We start from the raw sequence: 19,097 nt of genomic DNA on the forward strand, positions 1-19,097 counted from the left end.
TCATAGTCAATTCGTAGCCTAATTATTGAAAACCTAATTAATTCTTTATAATATACAAATGTTGGCCAAAACTATACTAATGTATAGGCCATTATGAACCAAAAAACTAATAATAAAGATGAAGATTCTCGTTTTCTATGGATTTATTTTGTCAGTGTTCTTGTCAACCTATATGTTTTTAAATTCATATTTCACAATACTGTGATAGTGTAATGCTTTTATTAACCATCTTATATCCAGCTTTTTTCTCGTTTAAAATTAGAAGACTCTATAAAAAATGGAAGAGACGTCGGTCCACCGTCAAAGTGACATCCGTTTGTGTATGAAATACCCGAAATGTATAAGAAACATATGTATCCTTGCTCACGTAGACCACGGCAAAACTACTGTTGCAGACTCTCTTCTTGGAACGAACGGAATAATAACCAAACGTTCAGCTGGTACGCTCAGATATTTGGACGATCGCTTGGATGAGCAAGAACGTAAGATTACAATGAAAAGCAGTGCAGTATCTCTTGTGAATCCAGTATATTGTGATGTTACCAAAACTGAAAAATTAATGTTGTTGAATATGATTGACACTCCTGGACATATAGATTTCTCATCAGAAGTGACGGCAGCTGTAAGAGTAAGTGATGGAGCTATTATATTAGTTGACGTTGTTGAAGGTGTGTGTGTGCAAACTAGAGAATCGATGAAGCAAGCTTTTGAACAAAAAGCTAAAATGATTCTTTTACTCAATAAATTGGATAAGCTTCTTATAAACAAAGACATGCATCAAATTTTCATCAGAATTTCTCAAATTATTGAAGACTGCAATTCAGCAGTCGCACAGTTGTATCAGTATACAGAAAGTGAAGTCGATATTGAAAATACTGATCTGCTTTTCCAACCAGAAAAGGGAAATGTTATTTTTGCAAGTGCAATACATGGATGGGGATTCACTTTAAAACAAATAGCAGCAATGTTCACCAGTATGCTTCCTGATGAAACTGTAGAATCATTGAACATAAAACTGTGGGATTTTGATCTGTATATTGATGCAAAAAGTAAATCAGTAAAGAAAGGAGCTATAGAAAAGGCAAAAACTAATGTATTTACTCAGTTATGTGTGAAAACACTCAAACATGTTTATAAAACAATATTAGTTGACGAGGATAAGGAAAAAGTGAATGTCATTTTGGAGAAATTGGGTATTAAACAAATGACAAAGGATATGAAGCACAGAGATTCCAAAATACAAATAAAATCCATTTTAGAGACTTGGAAATCATTAGCAGAAACAATACTCCAACAATGTTACAGTGTTGTTCCAGCCCCTTGTGCCATTCCATCAGAGAAAATCGAATATTTGCTGAACAAAAATATTCTCTGTGAAGATCCCTACTTGAACGAATGCAAAGATGAATTGATATCCCATTTAAAAAATTGTTCTTCTGATGATGCAGCTCCTGTTGTGTTGTATGTTTCTAAAATGTTCTGTGTGAATAAGTCTAATTTATCGCAAAACCAATCTGGGTCAAGAACTTTGGAAGAATCGAGAAGAATCAGAAATGAAGCATTGAAAAATGGTGAAGAAGTCAAAGAGGAGAAAGACATTGTTACTGTAGCTTTTGCTAGAGTATTCAGTGGAAATTTGAAAGTGGGGCAAGAAGTTTATGTTCTACATCACGGTTATATGCCTGACAAGACTAAGATAGAAGAAAATATCGGGAGTTTTATTGAAGGAAACAAATATATCAAAAAAGCCACAGTGAAAGAACTGTACGTGTTAATTGGAAGGAACCTAACTCTTGTTGATAACATACCAGCTGGTAACATTTGTGCTATAGGGGGCTTAGAGTCTTCTATTATAAGAACAGCTACAGTTTCGAACACAGTCAAATGTATCCCTTTCATTGAACAACAAACTTTAGAGCCCGTGGTACGGAATTATATTGAACCTCTTGACATTATGGACTATAAAGCTTTACTTGATGGCGCGAAAGAATTGATGCGAAACGATTCTTGTGTTCAATTTTATATTCAAGAAACTGGAGAATTTGTTCTATCAACTTCTGGTAGTGTACATCTTGAAAAATGCCTGGAAGATCTAAAAACAAAGTTTGCTAAAGTTGAATTCACTGTTTCCCCCCCCATGGTCTTGTTGCGTGAAACAATAATACATGAGTCAAATAGATACGACAGCGGATACGATGAATCGAAAATTGTCAGTCTTACTTCCGGACCTTTTACAGTTTCAGTGATAGCTGTGTCGTTACCAACATATATTTCTAACTTTGTTGAACATAACTATGAACTTCTGAAGATGATAGAGGAGTTTTCAGCTAGGAACGTAGGAGAAAGTAATGAGGATGGTGAGAAGGTATTCGCAGATGAAAAAATCAACTCTGCAGTTTCCAGACTCAAGGAAAACCTGAGAAACGTATTCAGTACAGAGAACAACCTTTGGGCTACCCTTCATGATAAAATATGGAGTGTTGGTGAACGGAAGAACAGTATCAATTTATTGATAAATGGAATTCCCGACTATGAATGCAACATATTCAAGAAAGCTTCAGACGATGCCAGACAATCTTACAATTGGTGTATAAAAAATCCCTTCAAATATACTTGTAAATCTGGCCCCCTTTGCAAAGAACGCTTGATGAATTGCGCTTTCATTGTAAAAGCATTTGAGTATGACCCAAATTACTCCGATAGTTCCAAGGCTGGTAATAATAGGGTAAATCTTCAAATAGTCGAAGGGCATATTACTTCCTTATTCAAGAAAGCGTTAGAGAAGAGAACCTTGAGATTGATGGAGCCAGTTTTCACTACTGAAATTCAAGTGAACACCTCGATTTTGAGAAACGTGCACGACGTTATTGGAAAAAGAAACGGCAAAATCGTTAACTCTGTATGTATGGACGAGGAGGAAAAAAAATACTTCGTGAAGGCTCACCTTCCTGTTATCGACAGTACAGATTTTGTGGATGAGATTCGCAAAATGACATCAGGTCAGGCTTCTCCCAATCTGAAATACAGCCACTATCAACTAATTGACAAAGATCCATTTTACGAACACAAGACCGAGGATCAGATTGATAAGAAAGCTGTTAGAGCGAGTAACATGTTGAGGGATGCAAGGAAAAGAAAAGGACTCCCTGTTAAGGACCAGGTGGTGATACATGCCGAAAAAGAAAGGAATAGGAATAAGAAAAAATAATTTCGCAATTTTGTACATAACTGTATCGCCCTCCCCTCGGGTGACTCATGTAAAAAGACTTGTTAAATTTCATATTTTACAAAGGTTTTCAATAAAAAATAAAAAAGATCATGAGTTTAAATATTTATCGTGTAAAATGAAAATAAACAAAGTTGTATATATTTATCATAGTTTACGAGACCTAGTACCAGGTGGAGTGTTTCTCTGTAAAGCGCAAGGAGGCTCTAAATTTGGATTATCTGGATCGTCTAAGTATTTCGAAAGTAGAATTTTCAGATCATGATTTTGTTGTCTCAACTCCACCACTTCGTCATGTAAAACCTTACGATCTGAAATTCAACAAGATTAATTAGTAAAAAAGGTATTTCTTCAACAGTTTTTTGAATAAGTCGCAAAATCTGATGACTATAACTTGGATTAATTTTCTGTCAATTGATTTGTTTCTCAAGAAATGGTTTTTACCTTTCAATATGGCATGGTACCTCGTTAAACCGTCAGACAAAGCGTTCCAAACATTCTCATTTTCCTCTGTAAATATATTTTTGAATTGTTCCCAAAACATTTTTATATCATTTTCTTCAACCAACCTACAAATCGTATTTCTTTGTCTGGACAATCGTTGATCCATCGTAGGAAGCCTGGAAATTTAAAATCGGTAATCACATGAAAAAAAATTGCCAACAACTCACCCAGGTTTTGGTTTGTAGTAATTATTGACGAAATTCCTCAAGGCCTTCAACACGTAAACCGAACTGATAACCAGTGGATGTTGATACTGACAAGATAACTTTTCTTCGATTTCTGCTTGTTCCGATGGTACTGCTACGGTGCTTATATCTTCCTTCTGGCCTGTGCCTGGCCTCCTGTAAAACCAACCGTTGCCAATAGCATATCGAAATATCGCTTCACAACTTACAAAGGGGGCATATTTTCTAAGGGGTCTAAAGTCTCGTATGTGGCAACCACATTTTCAGACTCGCTTTCCGAAGACTCAGACTCATCCAAATTAGGATCAAGCACTTCATTCATCACAGAAGCAATAGTAGGTCCAGGGAGATGCGAGACGGGAATCAACAAATGTGCTGGTTTTTCTTTCTCAACTGTCCTCTTACTCTCTTCAGACATGTAAGACACTTCGGTGTCAAGTTCACTAGTAGTTTCAGCTACGAAAATAACCTTTCAATCGCAAAATAAAAACTAAAAATCTCACTATTGTATAAAGTCATCATCCTTATACAATTCGAAAAGAATATGCAGGGTGGGCAAAATTCGTTGTCTACTGGGGGGATCTCGAGAACTACAGCAGCTAGAAGAATACGGATGACACATTCTATGGTACTTTTTTCATGACTAATCCAAATCTGAAAACAGAATCGGCCTATTATTTTTAAATTTCGAGTTATAAACAAAAATTGAGATTTTGACGATTCCGAAAAGTTCTCATAACTTTTTTGTCTTTGAAGTTACAGATCTGAAACTTGAACCTTCTTAGGCAATTTCATACGTAAAATCTACTGACAAAAGATTTTTTTCCAATTCAAAAATAACAAATTTGATAGAAGTTGATATTTAAAACAATGAAAAAATATTTTGAGCTCATCAGTGGATTCTACGTTAAAAAGTGCCTGTAGAAGGTTCAAGTTTCAGATTTGTAACTTCAAAGACAAAAAAGTTATGAGAACTTTACGAAATTGTCAAACTCAAAAACGAAGTATCGTAGGAGGCTGCAGTTTTCACCATTCTTTGTTTCTCCAAAAATGAGCTTGGAAATGTGTCATCCGTTTTCTTCTAGGTGCTATAGTTCTCTCAGAAGACAACGAATTTTGCCCACCCTGTACACAGGGAGTATCCAAAGGTAAGTGTGTTTATCCCTATAAAATGACCTTACCATCTGCATCTGTCGATATCGACATTTGCTGAATTTCCTCCTCGCTGCCTTCGCTTTTCAACGAGACCTTTTCCACAAGTGGACCGGTTGAACAAATCGGGCAATGGGTATAAGGGAGGAAATACTCCAAGAGTTGATCGATATCAGCGTCTTTCGTGATGTTCAACGCCGAGAAAACGTTGTCCATCTTTATCAAAGTCTTCTCGGTTTCCAAGAAAGGCTCGAGAATCTTCTGCAGACGGTCTTCTAAGATGAAACCGGCCCTGTCCGATATTTGTTTCATGACCTGCTTGAGGAGAATCTCCCTTCCCTCTTCCTTCTTCTGGTCTAACTGAAGGTCGACCCTTTGACTTCTGATGACCTTGACAGTTTCCTGAGGTTTTTGAGCTCTCGCTGAAAATGTATCATCTCTCTGTATTGAAAAAATCAAGTGAAGTGTCAGAGAACAAACCTTCTTCTTCCAAAACTTCAACAGCGTATTTATAACTTGGCAAACTCTCTTTCTTAAGTTCCTTCCTCTTCAGAGTCCCTTTATCAACCCATTCCAATCCAAGCAGTTGTTCATGTAATATCCTGTCAATCGTCAATATCCTCTGGGCAACTTCAAGAACCCTCTCCATATTCATATCCCACAGTTGATTGAACTTAACGTCGTTTATTTCGGCAAAATGGTCAGCTTTGGATTCGATATCCAATATGTTTTTTTGCAATTTAGCTATTTCTCCAGAAACTTTGATGATTTGTTGTTTGGTCCCTTCTCCGTACTCCGATATCCTCCTTTTCAGTTTATTAACAATGTCTTGCAGCTTGTTAATTCTCCTCTTCTGTTGGGATTTTATTATTATATTCTCGTCTTCCCTCTTTTTCAGAATCTGGTAATTATAGTCCAATTTCTCGCTGTTCAATATTGCTAACGCTTTTATTCTCTCGAGCTCTTGTTCTAAATCGTCGATGTCCCTTTCCAGCTTTATTTTAGTTTCCCTATACTTCTCTTGAAACTCTCTACGCAGTTCGGTCATCTGATTATCGAAATGTTCCATCTGTAGGTATTTCTTGTCGGAATTGGCTTGTTCTTCTTGGTCTCGTTTCTTGTGTAGATCTTCCCATTTCTTCGAATTCACTTCCATCATCACTTTTCGTTCAGCTTCCATACTCTCTTCGATAAGTTTCAGCTGCTCCCTATAAGCTCTCCTAGTGAGAGCAATCTGCAATTAATATAGGCGTAGATTGTATAAAATATTAGGAATTTTCCTTTTCTACCTGCTTCTCAATCCTATTGGACAATAAACAAATATCGTCGACTTGTTTCTTCTGGTCATTACTAAATTTCTTTTCAGCTACTGCTATTTCGTCTTTGAGCATAGCTATTATTCCGTCTTTCTGCCTCATTAATTCTTCACATTTATCTTTTTGTAACATCATTTTTTCATTTATATTCAGCGGATCATTCGATTTCAAAATTGTGAACCTGAATGTATATGGCATAACTCATTTTCCAATAGAGAGGAATAGTATAATGAAAAGAAAAAACCCCTGATAAAAATTCAAAAGATTGTGTTATTACTAAGGTGGGAAGTTTGATCCAATGTTGAAAACCTATACTGGGAAATATCTGCTGTATAGCATAGCAGCAAAGAACTCAAACAAATATTGAATTGATGTGACCAATACTTGATGAAAATTCATAATTTAACAAGTTGATTTTCACAAAAATCAGTTAGTATCTTCAGATGGGTGAAAGTAAATGGAAGTAAACATGTATCTTGGTTTAATTTTCGTGAAAATCATAATATATCATCTGTTATTAGAAGTCAAACAACTTTTTTGATCTTGACTAATAAATTAACTGAATAATTAGGTATTGCATTGAATGATACCATTTTTCTGAAATCTGCTTGAAAGCTTCTTCAGCCAATTGAGCTTCTTCTTCTAGTGCTTCGATAATTTTCTCTCTATTAACACCCTCTGCTTCTCTACGATCTGTTTCTCTAGAGTCACTTGCCACTCTAATATTTGTTACCCTTTCTTCTCCCTCAGTCAAAAGCTTTTTCAGGACATCAATGCTCTTTTCGATTTGGATTTGAGTCAAACTTTTATCCTTACTTTCCTCAACCTGAACATGTTCAGGTTCATTTTGTCTGAAAATTATATACTTTATGACTAAAACCATAATCTTGATTGATATCGACTTCTAATAACTTTATTAATGTTGGGAAATTAACAGGAAATTAATGCATCGTTCACATCTTAAAAAACACAGCATGTAAGAAAAATGCACTGCTGTATAACCTTCTCAATGCCTCCAAACGTCTTTCAATTCTTAGTGTTCTAGCAAGCTTCCTTTCGTTTGGATCAGCTGATGTTACTTGAGGTTCCAACTCAATTAAAGCTTCAGAAATTTGCTGCGAAAGTTCATCCATTTTTTGGAAGCTTTTTTATGGAAAAAATAATGTCACAGCAGTGAGGATTGTTGCTATGGAAATTCAAATATTTCAGAATAAAATGGCTACATGGATTTCTATTTGGAGTGCATAAGAACAGATCGAAAGCAACAATCGAAGAGAATGGAGAGATTCATGGCCAAAATGTTTTTTCACATATTCATATGTTTATTAAGAGAAAGATAACTTTATTCATCTTGGATACACCTCAGGAATATTTATATTAGATATATTACGCTGAACAATATTCATTTTCGATTCTGGTGATTCAAAATCAGAAATTGTCTCAAAATCAAAGTCTGCTCAAAAAATATTAATTTTTTTGAAAATATTAGTGAGCATTGTGTCTATCGCACTTGAGAACTTCTCCTAGTGGTACTTATGAACTACTGAGAGAATTAAATGTGATATATTAAATACAGATTGGTAGTAATTGTAATATTCCAAGCCATCAATAGAAAAAATCTCATATGAAATATTAGATTTATATAGTATACTAAACGTAATTTGTTCGAAAAAATCAAATGTGTTTGTAGTCACAAAAAAGTAGACAAGAATCTGTGACTGTTAACCTCAATCTGTTTTGTTGCTCTTCCTTTTTACAGTGGATCGTGGAAGAGTAGTGTGTGCGCTGTCTTAAAATTCTTTTAACGGCAAGATGGCGGTAAGTATTTTAAATAAATACTATATCTAGAATTATCTGAAATTCGTTAAAGATATTTTTTATATCCACTAAATAATTTCGTTTACAATTTTGGTATTTTACCATCATCCTTCATAGTTTTTGCATATATTCATTTCCAACCTACAAATGTCTTCAATAATGCCCAGCTTCTCGATCAATTAATGATTGAGATACTGCAAGAAAACTAGCTTTTTTCCAGTTCTAACAGTACATTATTTTACCTATCGATTTTGTTTCAGCCCGAACCAGTAACTAAGAAAAACAAAGAAGAGGTTAAGGATAAGTCAAAGAACCCCATGAGGGAACTTCATATCCGTAAACTATGCCTGAATATATGTGTTGGTGAATCTGGTGACAGGCTAACCCGTGCAGCAAAGGTATTGGAACAACTCACAGGCCAACAGCCAGTGTTTTCTAAAGCTAGGTACACAGTCAGATCCTTTGGTATCAGAAGGAACGAAAAAATCGCTGTACATTGTACAGTTCGTGGCCCAAAAGCTGAAGAAATTTTGGAAAGGGGTCTTAAAGTTAGGGAATATGAATTGAGGAGAGATAATTTCTCAGGTAACGTACCACTTCATTTTTTACATGAAAGTATGTTCAATTGTTTACTTTTTTAGCATCTGGAAATTTCGGTTTTGGTATCCAGGAACACATAGATCTTGGAATCAAATATGACCCAAGTATAGGAATTTACGGTCTTGACTTCTATGTAGTCTTGGGACGTCCAGGATTCAATGTAGCACACAGGAGAAGGAAACAAGGGAAAGTAGGAGCACCCCACAGATTGAACAAGGAAGATGCCATGAAATGGTTCCAGCAGAAATATGATGGTATCATTTTGGGAAGTAAAAAATGAGCAGTAATAACATTTATGTAAAAAAGATATTTGTATTACTGTTTAATAAAAAACATAACCCATATTGTTGTTTTGAATGATAGGCTATACAATAAAACAATGAATTACCAAGGTAGTACTATCGAAGCACTCAATATTCTAGTTCTATCTTTTGTGGGAAGGAAAGGGCACTAATTTTTTTATATTGTCGTCAAGTTCTCCGACATTCATTAAAATTGATGCAAGAAATCAACGACAGGAATTTTAAGTGTCCAAATTGTTGGGTAGGTACTGTGGGGGCAGTAAACTGCATTAAAAATACAAGTTTGAATTCAAATATAATACTTCAAATTTTACAACACCACTAAATAAAAGTATACAAGTATACAAAAATTATATTTAAAATACTCAGGAATAGTTTGAATTATGCAAGGTGGGTAGTATTGAAAACGACTCGGTCAGTCTTCACTTTCGAAAATATCTACTTTCTCAGAATATGCTTTGAGTATTCAACTCAATAATATAGGTCAATCGTAAAATATTCTCTCTTATGGATGGCAAATCTTTCACAACACGTCAAAATACCCCGCATAAAAATTAATGTGTAAATACGAATGAGGATTTGGGTGCTATATCACAAAGCTATAAAAATTGAAAACATCTAAATGAGGCGAAATATTCGTCCCATTTTTTAATCTCGGATATAGTTAGCACCACTGTATATTCTATCTGTAAATGGTTTATAATTTTGAATATCGAAGCTATGGTAGACAAAAATGTGAAGATACTTTCTGCAATTAGAAAAATTTTAAAAGTCGCCTATGCTAAGAAATTCCAAGATCGTATTTTCAATCTTGAATTTGAACAATTTACACTATCCTGAAAGTTTCTCTACATTCTTGCAACATTCATAGTTTATTGCGGAATACTAGGGTTGAAGGCATCTTTCCACTGGTTACCAGTTGTCTTTTGTATACAAATTGGATGTCTACATTCTCATCCAACTATTGAAGCTGCGCCTTATCGATGTTTGTTATTTCACTTTGGCTAAAACCCAAAATACTCTGTATAGCTTTCAAGTGTCCAGATGTATTTTCTTTATCCGTAAGGAAATAATATATAGCGGATTTCAGAAACTGAAGGGTTATTTCTGGGTCTATTTTATTCTTGCTTTTCGCTTCCATCAGCTGACGATACATCGCCTGAAAAGAGTTTAAATTAAAATTCAATTAAAAACTATTGTGAAATGACCAAATAATAGCTTGTTTGGTTTGCGTTTGCGATATTCTAATTCGCATTCAGCTCGAAATACTGCAGGTAGTTACTAAAAATGCAATATTCTTGGTGATATTTCTTGTCCAAAAGCAAACCAAACTTTGAAATAATCATAAAATTCACTGGTGCGTGAAGATTAAAGGGAAGTGCCAAATCTTTTTAAAGATGGAACTGATTCGACTTCTAGTTTTTACTATAACTGCCTGTGCTAGAAAGCGTGCCTGAGTAAGGTTTTAATGAATTGTGTAGATAGGCAAGACAAATTTCATATAGGGATACAGTAAGAACTAGTTCTAAATACGCCTTTGTACAGTGACTCTTGTTCAAAGATATTACATATATGTAATATCTTTGCTCTTGTTAGAGTCACTGTACGCCTTTGAGCATACCAGCGACATCTAGGGTACAACTGTATGGCTTATTGCAGAGCCAAAATTACTCTGACAATAGTAAAGAGAAAAAATTTCGCAAATAAAGAAAAATTAAGCTAGTGTCCATGCAGGAAATAGCTACAGAACCAACTCCAAAAGTGCCAATTAGGCAACAAATGCAAATTTTACCTTTCTCGCACCAAGAACCCATAAAGAGAGGGCTTCTTTGGCACTTAGCAATGGTTGCAAGTTCTTAGACGTCGATGTATACTCAGTATCCTAAAAACGGGTATTTTTTTAAGACTAGCAGTGTGTGATACTAGCGGTTGATTCACAAATTTTGTGTTTAAAGTTACCTAAACATTGGAAGAATCGGAAATTGTTAGTATTTGAGCGTTAAACAAAAGAGTTCATTAAGTAATCTATGGAAATTTGAATGAATAAGCTTTGAGGAATTCTTTGAATACTTAGATTTAACAATAAGATCCAAAGATTACTTTATACCCGTTTGTTAACGCCTTTATTATGTTAACAAAATGTGACGTAACACAAAATTGCTCATGGAAGGGTGTTTATACGCACCTTCAAATTTTCCAGTTCGTTTTTAGTAACTTGCAGTTCTTCAAGTAGTTCAGGAACTGAAAGCCTGGATGGATTACGCTTTGCTATGTCCATAACCTTAAACATCGTAAAAATATCAGATATGCGTTATATAAAAAAAATTTGATAATATTTCTTCCAGGCCAACAAATTTTTCCGGTCAGAAAATAATACCATTAGCAGAGTCTCTGCTAGTAGATATATAAACATCATTTTTAAAAGTTTGTCCGTATCACCTACCTGATTATCTACTTTAGATGATCCTTGGCCATGCTGCCTTGTCATTTCCATATAAGATTCTTTCTTTTTAGCTTCTAAATCTTCGAGATTCTGGCAGCTATCCTCGAGCTGCTTCTCTAAATCTTTTATCCGTGCCTTTGCTGTATCTAGCTCTGGAACTATCTGCCAATACCTTCAAAACTAAAATTAGTACAAGGGGGTCGAATCATTTATTGTATAGATGTTCACCTTTGATTTATATCTCCTATTCTGGAGAGTAACTCTTCTATTTTATCGTTATGTTTTTGCTTCAGGTGGTAGTTCTCTTCCTCATGGAGCTTTATGAGTTCCTGAATTCGTTTTTCATACTCTAGGATTAAATTTTGTTCAGAATTACTAATTGCTCCAAAATCGCAGGTATCTACTGCTCTATCCTTTTTTTCAGGCTGGAAATTTCAATTACATGAGGTCTAGGTAGTTATAATTGGATAAATTTTCTTTCATTCGCTATAGAGGTATTATAGACGAGGACAATGTATTTTTGAGAAAGCAGAATATTGAATAATGATCAGTCAACATTTGATTTCACCAAACTAATGTGCATTACTGGCTTTGAAACTATTCTAAAGTGGGCAAATATTTGGAATAAGCATACTCACTGACTGAATAGTGTCGGTTTCCTCAAAAGATGAGCCTCCCTCCAGAGTTCCACTCCTGTTCAAATCTTCAAAATGACCAGAATCAACACGAGATCCACTGGAATCCAAACAGTTGGCTATTTGCCCATTTTCATTGACACCTTCAGGTGTTATCTGCTCATCCGAATTGTTCTCCCTGACAGTAACAGCATCACTGGAATTCGACCTGTCTTCTGGTGAACATATAGCCGCTTTGTATAGCCTTAATTCAACTACTTCTTTGGTTAGTTTCAGTATTTCACTATCTTTCTGTTCCAGCTCTATTTGGGCTTGGTGCAATAGGTTCTTTAGTTTTTTTATTTGGCGATGAGCTCTTTGTGTTGGTGTGAGGTATTCCTCACCAGATACAGCAGCATTTTGGTTGCAGTGGAATATGTATCTGGAAATATTTAATTGTTTTTGAAAGCAGAATAACCATTTGGAATTTTTTTATATGTCATATATTTATATCAAGGACTGAGGTAGGTACCTAGCGAACTAGAAAACAATTTATTAGGGACATAGGTTGGTATTAATGAGGGAAGACTCTCTGTCAGGTCATCTTAGTGACCCAAGTAGCCACCCCTTCAAGAATTCTAAATAAGTGATCTTAAACGTCTTTCATTTTTGCTGCACTCATTTGAGTGAAAATCATTACTTTTACTGCGTATACCTACCGCATACTCCTTCCAGAGAATGTAGTGCCATTTCTTGCTATAGCAGCATGATCACAGGACGATAAGCTTAGATTACTGGTGGTACTGCCTAGACTTTCAGAGTCCCAGTCATGGTTTAGGTTAGATTGATTAGTACCATAAGGAGACGTGGGTGGTGTAGTCGAAGGCAATGAGAATGTTGGCGACTTCTGGTTATGGAGTTTAGTACTTGAGAGGGATAAAGACTAGAAAAAATTAGGAGCGCGTTAGAACACACCAGTGGCATTAGATATTGTGTTAAGGTATTTATTTCTTATCATAGGGCCTGTCACAGTGATCGTTCAAAAAGGGGGACATCTTTTGAAACCAAAATCAAATAATTTCAGCCCTTTGCATAACAAAAGCCTATCCTTTATAATGGCGCACACAATTTTTCGAATTTGGTTATCCGTTTGAAATTGAGTAAACTGAGGGAGAGATGTTTTTGGTGGTGAATAGTGGGAATGGAATTTAGTGGATCTTGCTCATTTATCAGGAAATCGAATTGCTGTAGATATTTTTGAATATAATGCAAAGATATCACTCAGAGTGCATTTCAAGATAATTTTATTATCTGATAAATAAATTGAAGGATGCGCTTATTGATTTTTAAACTGCAAACTGCAATAACAAATGAGCAGAACTGAAAATTTTTGAAATGTTTATTCTAACAAAAAGAGGAAGATATGTACGAAAATATGAACGAAATATCTGAAGTCAAATAAGATCATCATTTAATTTTCTTTGAATGAAAAAGTCTTCTCCATGCAAAATTTCAGGGTACATACCATTTAAATACGTAGGTATCATTCCAATTGAATTTGTAGATAATTGAAGATTTCGTATAATATTTATATCAGATAAAGAGAATGAAATTACGAATTTTTTGACTTCGTAAAACTGATAGTTTCAAGGCAAACAACTGAAAGTCCTACAATCTGCGTGAAAACACATAAAAGGAGGATCCATTGAAGCAAAGATCCACTATAAACAATTGGGAATTTCTAATCTGGGTAAAAAACATGAATTATTACACTTAAACACAAGTAGAAAGTACCTATACAAATTCAATTAAAAAATCCTGTGGGATTAAGGATTAAGGAAGATCTGCTTCACTTTTTACTTCAATACTCGAATTATTTCACAAAAATAAAGATGAAGGGAAAATATTGATATCCAGACAGGTCAGTCAAATCATATTACTTTCAAAGCAAAATTAAGCGCGCTTTGAGTCAGTGTGTAACTTTAGAAGGATAATCAGACAAATCTAATCCCATTTAATCGAATATGTTGACACAGTTTCCCCGTAGATAGGTTAGTAGGTACCGTAAAAAATGCAGATTAAATTCAATCGCGAAGGAAATGAGTAGGCGACAAAATACGATGATAAGGACTTACCAGGGTCTTTGCACGAGGTGCATTGGGGCTTGGTACCCCCTTGGGGGTACTTGAAGATCGAATATCCGTCTTTAGGTGATTGCAACCATCGACCACCTTTCTGGATACCGTATGCTGGTTTTTCACATCACGCAGGTCTATGGACACCCTCCTGAAACGAGTGTGCGCCATGCCATTCAGGGGGGTTGAACACCCCACGTTTTGCGGAATCGTTTCCATTCCCCCGTTCTTCATTTTCGTGGCAGAGCCTTGGGAAAGACGTACCTGGTGAGAGGGTAACTTTTCACCACGCAACCTCAAGCTGTGCGATCTCCTTAAGGGTAATGGGGAGGTGGAAATTGGTATTCTGGAATGGTCCATACCCAGAGTGTTGTGGTCATTCCTGGTGACGAAAGTTGTGGCACTCATTATCGATGGTTCGTTGGTTTTTCTTCAAATAAAATGTACAGTTAGTCCACAGGGTCTTCCAGGCGTGAAAGGAATGGTATTCTTCATGTTCGTTCGCCAATTAATGCGGTTTGAAAGGATGAGAAATCCAATTTATTTCACGTAAAATCGACTGTTATTATCTTCCTCACTTCCCAGTTACTCGCACAGGGCTATTCTGCGATGTGCTTCTCGGATCAACGCGCCAAACTCATGAAGAGTTCAAGAAACTCCTTAAATTTCGCAGAGAGGGTTAGTATAGTATTCCTGATGTATGTAGCTGAAGGAAATCTGAAATTTGGGGACATATGGCCACTGAAACTCATGAATCATGAAATATTCCACGAGATAAGATGAAAAAAAAGCTATGGCGTTAAGGAAACTAAATTAAAAAAAAATTGGATCCATAATAGAATAATATGAGAATAAATAACTATACTCAACAAGTGTCAACGCAATTTTTGGAATATGAGCAATGATTAACTCAAAAATTTCACAGGAAATTCTGCCTTATGATTTACTTTGTTATGTACGAGTATAGGTATAATATATACCTATAGGATATCCTTAGTGATGAAGAATATACACTGCTACTATAAAGTATGGAACCATGTGAATAAATCTTCAAAAAAAAAACGATATTTATAAAACTGAAATTACTACTATACTTCCGGTTTCATCGCAGATATCTAAAACTGCATCTTAAATTGGACACCCTGTTTCCTTGTTATTTTGTGTTCTTGAATAAGCTTGGTTGAAATAGTTCGAAAAAAAAAATCACTTTACATTTGAAAACTACGTTTTCGTTCACTGAAACATCACAACCTTTTAATGCAACTGGTATGGTCAAAAATTTTCTAAAGAATAGAAGATCATAACCAACGAAGAACGAAGCACAACATTGCAATTGATTAAGAGGAATCACCACATGATGTTAAATGATTTCTCTCGAAATTATAAGGTGTGTATAAACATACAGTTTGCCCCAATTAAACTGAAAAATGTTAGTTTGGTAGGAAGTAGGCAGAGTAATAACAAAAATTTGGCATCAGATGAACCAGTCTTATACCTATAACGAGCAACTACCGTAGGTATTATCGAGCACTTTGATGTTGTTGAATATTTCTGCCTTGGACTCAAAATTAACGTATATTTTTGTGCGTCACTCAAACACAGTCGAATTCTCAAAATTCGTTGAGATAGCGTGAAAATTGCCGTTCAGCGATAAAGGAGTAATGTTTTAACGCAATACTTGCCTGCTTTACGAGGTTAGTGCAACACTCTAACTGTATTCAAATTTCATAATTTTCAGCTTTCGAATATTTTCTTCCTCGTGTACGCGAAGAGGCAGGTTTATTTCGTAATATATGCACTTTTAATCGAATCAATCGATATAAAAAATGCTTTCACTAATAACGCGCGTAGTTATGTGCGTACAAAACGATTCTCAACTTGAAGTAAGATTAAGTATTTCCTGATTATATCAGAATTGAATCGGGTTGAGTTAATTACTCACTATCCGAGATCCGTGTAACGGTAGAACGGAAAGAATAGGCTGAAAAAAATTGAATCGTAATCAAATTGCATTATAAATTGAGCGACAAAGCAGATCCGCGTTGCGGTGAACTGAAATGGATGGGACTAGAATCGATTTCATGGTAGACATCGCAGATTTGTCTGGATTTGGCCTCTCAGAAATCTCAAATATCTGAAACCCAGATTTTTTTTATGGGAAAATACTCATATAGGCTTCTGTGTTGAAAAATATATAAATAAATATAAATATATGAATGTTTTTAGGCATTTCTTTCTCAATTTGTCGAGTAATTTTTGATCTCCCAAAGCTTACTTTGAGATCGTATCGTTGATTGATACATTGCTCAACTTTTTTTGAGCTTTGTAGCTCAAATAGCAAGAGAAAATCCCACAACATCTCATCCAGAGCTTCAAAGTCAACTTTTGCAAGCTACAGGGCTAGAGGTGTAAGCTTTTCTGTTGAAACTATCAGAAAAACACTTCGCAGTGATTTAGCAGAATACAGTAAAGGGTTCCAGAACTTTTAAGGCAAATAAAACTGGCCATTTAAATTGGTATTTAGAGCCTGAGAGAAATTGGACTATTGAAAATTGAAAAAATGTCTTATTTTCGGATGAAACCAGAGTCGGCTCAATCTATCCCGAAATACAAAGTTATGTTATGTTTTGGGGTGAAATTATGATTGGTGAGAAAGGACCTTCTCATCTGACAAGCCCTAACAGGTCAAAGGTATGTCCATTTAGTATTGTAACTTGTAATCAGACTCTGGCGAGGTGTTTTTGCTATTATTTCAAATTTATGCAAGATAACACAACTCCAAATACCACCAGAATTTCGAAAATTTTCCTAAAAACGGAAGAAAGTGACAGTTTTACAGTCGTCTTCTTGCTCACCGAGTCTGAGTCCTATAGAGCTCGTCAAAACAATTCTGGTAGCACAGAACCACTTATACAAACGGTTTTAGAAGAATGGTCAGATGTTCCTCAAGAAGCAATAAACAAATCGATAGATAGCACGCCTCGGTGAATCTGTTCTTGTATCGATAATAAAGGTGGCAATACGGATTATTTAAATTAATATTTAAATAGCAATATTTCTTGTTGAATTGTCATTTTCAGAAAAATTACTTTCATAGAAATCTATCTTTTGTTATTTGTTCTGTTATTAAGAAAATTGTAAAAATTTTCATTTCATTCCTGTTGAAAACTTGGTTTGTAAAACTTCAATACATATTTTTCCAATTAAATTTTATTTATCGAAATTAGGTACCTAATATGAGTTTTCCTTGATGAAATTCTCCCAGTTTTTTTTTAAATTCCGTAGTTACTAAATACAGAATAATTCTTTTCAATGATAAAGGAGTATCGATTTTGGTAGAAAGTGAGATGAATTTTTAATTCGCAAAATTGGGATGACCTTCACTGACCAGAATCGATCCATTATAATTTGGAACACGAAAACACAGAGACATCCTAAATGGAATAGCCGGATATACGATACCTAAAAGAAACCTTTTCACTCTTTCACTGATACATAGGTATTGGATATACGGAAATGATAGAATTCCACAAAAAATACTCAAACAGTTTGCAGACATGAGGACATCTTGAAACTAATATTTTTCTATTGTTATGTTCAACTGTTTAAGAAAGGAAATTGAAGGATGGATAAACTATATGTCTTCATTTCTTTATCGTTATACATACTACATTTGTATACACTATTCAGGCAGACCATCATTTCTGATGAAAATTCAATTCTAATTTTTTATGATGATTTTCAAAATGATTCATTATTTATAATGATGAATTAAATTGCTTGAGTGTAAAATAGATTAAAACTAATGGAGGATCTTGAAAAAACAAGAGAATATAAAGACCCTAGATAATTATGCAAAATATTCCAGGAATTGCAAATTTATGTGAGAAATTTAAGGCAATTCTCATCCTTGAAATGGAAAAATGAATTCTTAGACAAAACGTAGGTAGAATATTCTCAAAAGTTTGGAATTGAGGATTCATAATACAGAACGCGCGTTGCAAAATTTGGTTGAAACAAAATTTCATGGAATATCTAGATTGCTAAATCTTTGACCTATCATTCTTATCATTTATCTGATAATCATATTAATCCCGAATTTTTATTGATAAACAAGAAACGGTAAACTTGCTCCACAAATTTATGTGTAATGAATGCCAGAAATATGACTATTTTTTTGGTATAATACGTTGAAAAAATATGGTTTTAGTTTGAAAGACTTATTACTTTATAATGAATGCATTGCTTCTCTATTGCTATTCATTATACGATTTTGAGTTATTAAACTCCAGAAATTCGTTCAAGGATACAAATAAGCCGATGAAATGAGGTACAAAAATAATTATTAGGTACGAATAGAGTCAATCTTTGTCACGAACGTTGCTACATAGAAAATGGTACGAACAGACAAAATTATACTCACTTTTAGCTGGATTCAAAGCACGGAAATAAAGGGGAAATCCACCGTTTCTTCGGAAAAACTAAACCGCAACATTACACGCAACTATTCTTCCAAGTTTGTCCGCGAATCTATGAAAGAGTGGGCGCACGATGAATGAACTTTTATTATTATGGTTCTATTTCTCGAAATACAGTTTCTGTTTCATAACTTCCTTTTCTTTTCGCTCTACAGGTATATAACGTGACGGTTAGTTTTGTAATAAGCAGTAGTTTAGTAGGACATAATCTTTTAACCATGAACGCAATCGGGGATCGGAAGGCTGTGCTTATACTTTCACGTGTATCTTGGGTTGACGACCCAAGCTGGTTGCAAAATGGCGGAAGCTCTATTTTCTCATAAT

At 34.9% G+C, this 19,097-nt stretch overlaps 4 protein-coding genes across 7 annotated transcripts; 2 read left to right on the forward strand and 2 right to left on the reverse strand.

The window, feature by feature from the left end:
* The first annotated feature begins 277 nt into the window (after positions 1-277).
* On the forward strand, positions 278-3,208 carry LOC123316754 (elongation factor-like GTPase 1). Its single transcript, XM_044902969.1, has one exon. It carries the CDS (start codon positions 278-280, stop codon positions 3,206-3,208), a length of 2,931 nt encoding a protein of 976 aa, XP_044758904.1.
* A 111-nt stretch (positions 3,209-3,319) lies between these two features.
* LOC123316260 (dynein regulatory complex protein 1) lies at positions 3,320-7,860 on the reverse strand. The gene is made up of 9 exons (XM_044902231.1): positions 7,386-7,860; positions 6,974-7,234; positions 6,357-6,564; positions 5,548-6,301; positions 5,097-5,489; positions 4,125-4,371; positions 3,898-4,071; positions 3,671-3,846; positions 3,320-3,537 (listed from the first exon to the last, which is right to left on the reverse strand). The coding sequence occupies exons 1-9, from the start codon at positions 7,514-7,516 to the stop codon at positions 3,374-3,376; spliced, it is 2,508 nt and encodes an 835-aa protein (XP_044758166.1). The 5' UTR covers positions 7,517-7,860; the 3' UTR covers positions 3,320-3,373.
* Positions 7,861-8,044: 184 nt separating this feature from the next.
* Positions 8,045-9,145, forward strand: LOC123316261 (60S ribosomal protein L11). Its single transcript, XM_044902232.1, has 3 exons — positions 8,045-8,201; positions 8,462-8,786; positions 8,843-9,145. Exons 1-3 carry the CDS (start codon positions 8,196-8,198, stop codon positions 9,079-9,081), a joined length of 570 nt encoding a protein of 189 aa, XP_044758167.1. The 5' UTR covers positions 8,045-8,195; the 3' UTR covers positions 9,082-9,145.
* Positions 9,146-9,385: 240 nt separating this feature from the next.
* LOC123317241 (putative leucine-rich repeat-containing protein DDB_G0290503) lies at positions 9,386-18,965 on the reverse strand. 4 transcript variants are annotated; one of them, XM_044903670.1, is made up of 9 exons: positions 18,719-18,965; positions 14,296-14,677; positions 12,880-13,103; positions 12,185-12,602; positions 11,775-11,971; positions 11,547-11,718; positions 11,289-11,384; positions 10,896-10,985; positions 9,386-10,262 (listed from the first exon to the last, which is right to left on the reverse strand). In XM_044903670.1, exons 2-9 carry the CDS (start codon positions 14,653-14,655, stop codon positions 10,065-10,067), a joined length of 1,755 nt encoding a protein of 584 aa, XP_044759605.1. In that variant the 5' UTR covers positions 14,656-14,677; positions 18,719-18,965; the 3' UTR covers positions 9,386-10,064. The 4 variants fall into 4 exon arrangements, with proteins under 4 accessions (XP_044759605.1, XP_044759602.1, XP_044759604.1 ...); XM_044903667.1 differs by having other exon boundaries at positions 14,296-14,725; XM_044903669.1 differs by lacking the exon at positions 18,719-18,965 and adding an exon at positions 15,978-16,201 and having other exon boundaries at positions 14,296-14,725.
* Positions 18,966-19,097: the final 132 nt, after the last annotated feature.

Source organism: Coccinella septempunctata, chromosome 7, assembly GCF_907165205.1.
Source record: "Coccinella septempunctata chromosome 7, icCocSept1.1, whole genome shotgun sequence".
NCBI classification, from domain to species: Eukaryota; Metazoa; Arthropoda; class Insecta; order Coleoptera; family Coccinellidae; genus Coccinella; species Coccinella septempunctata.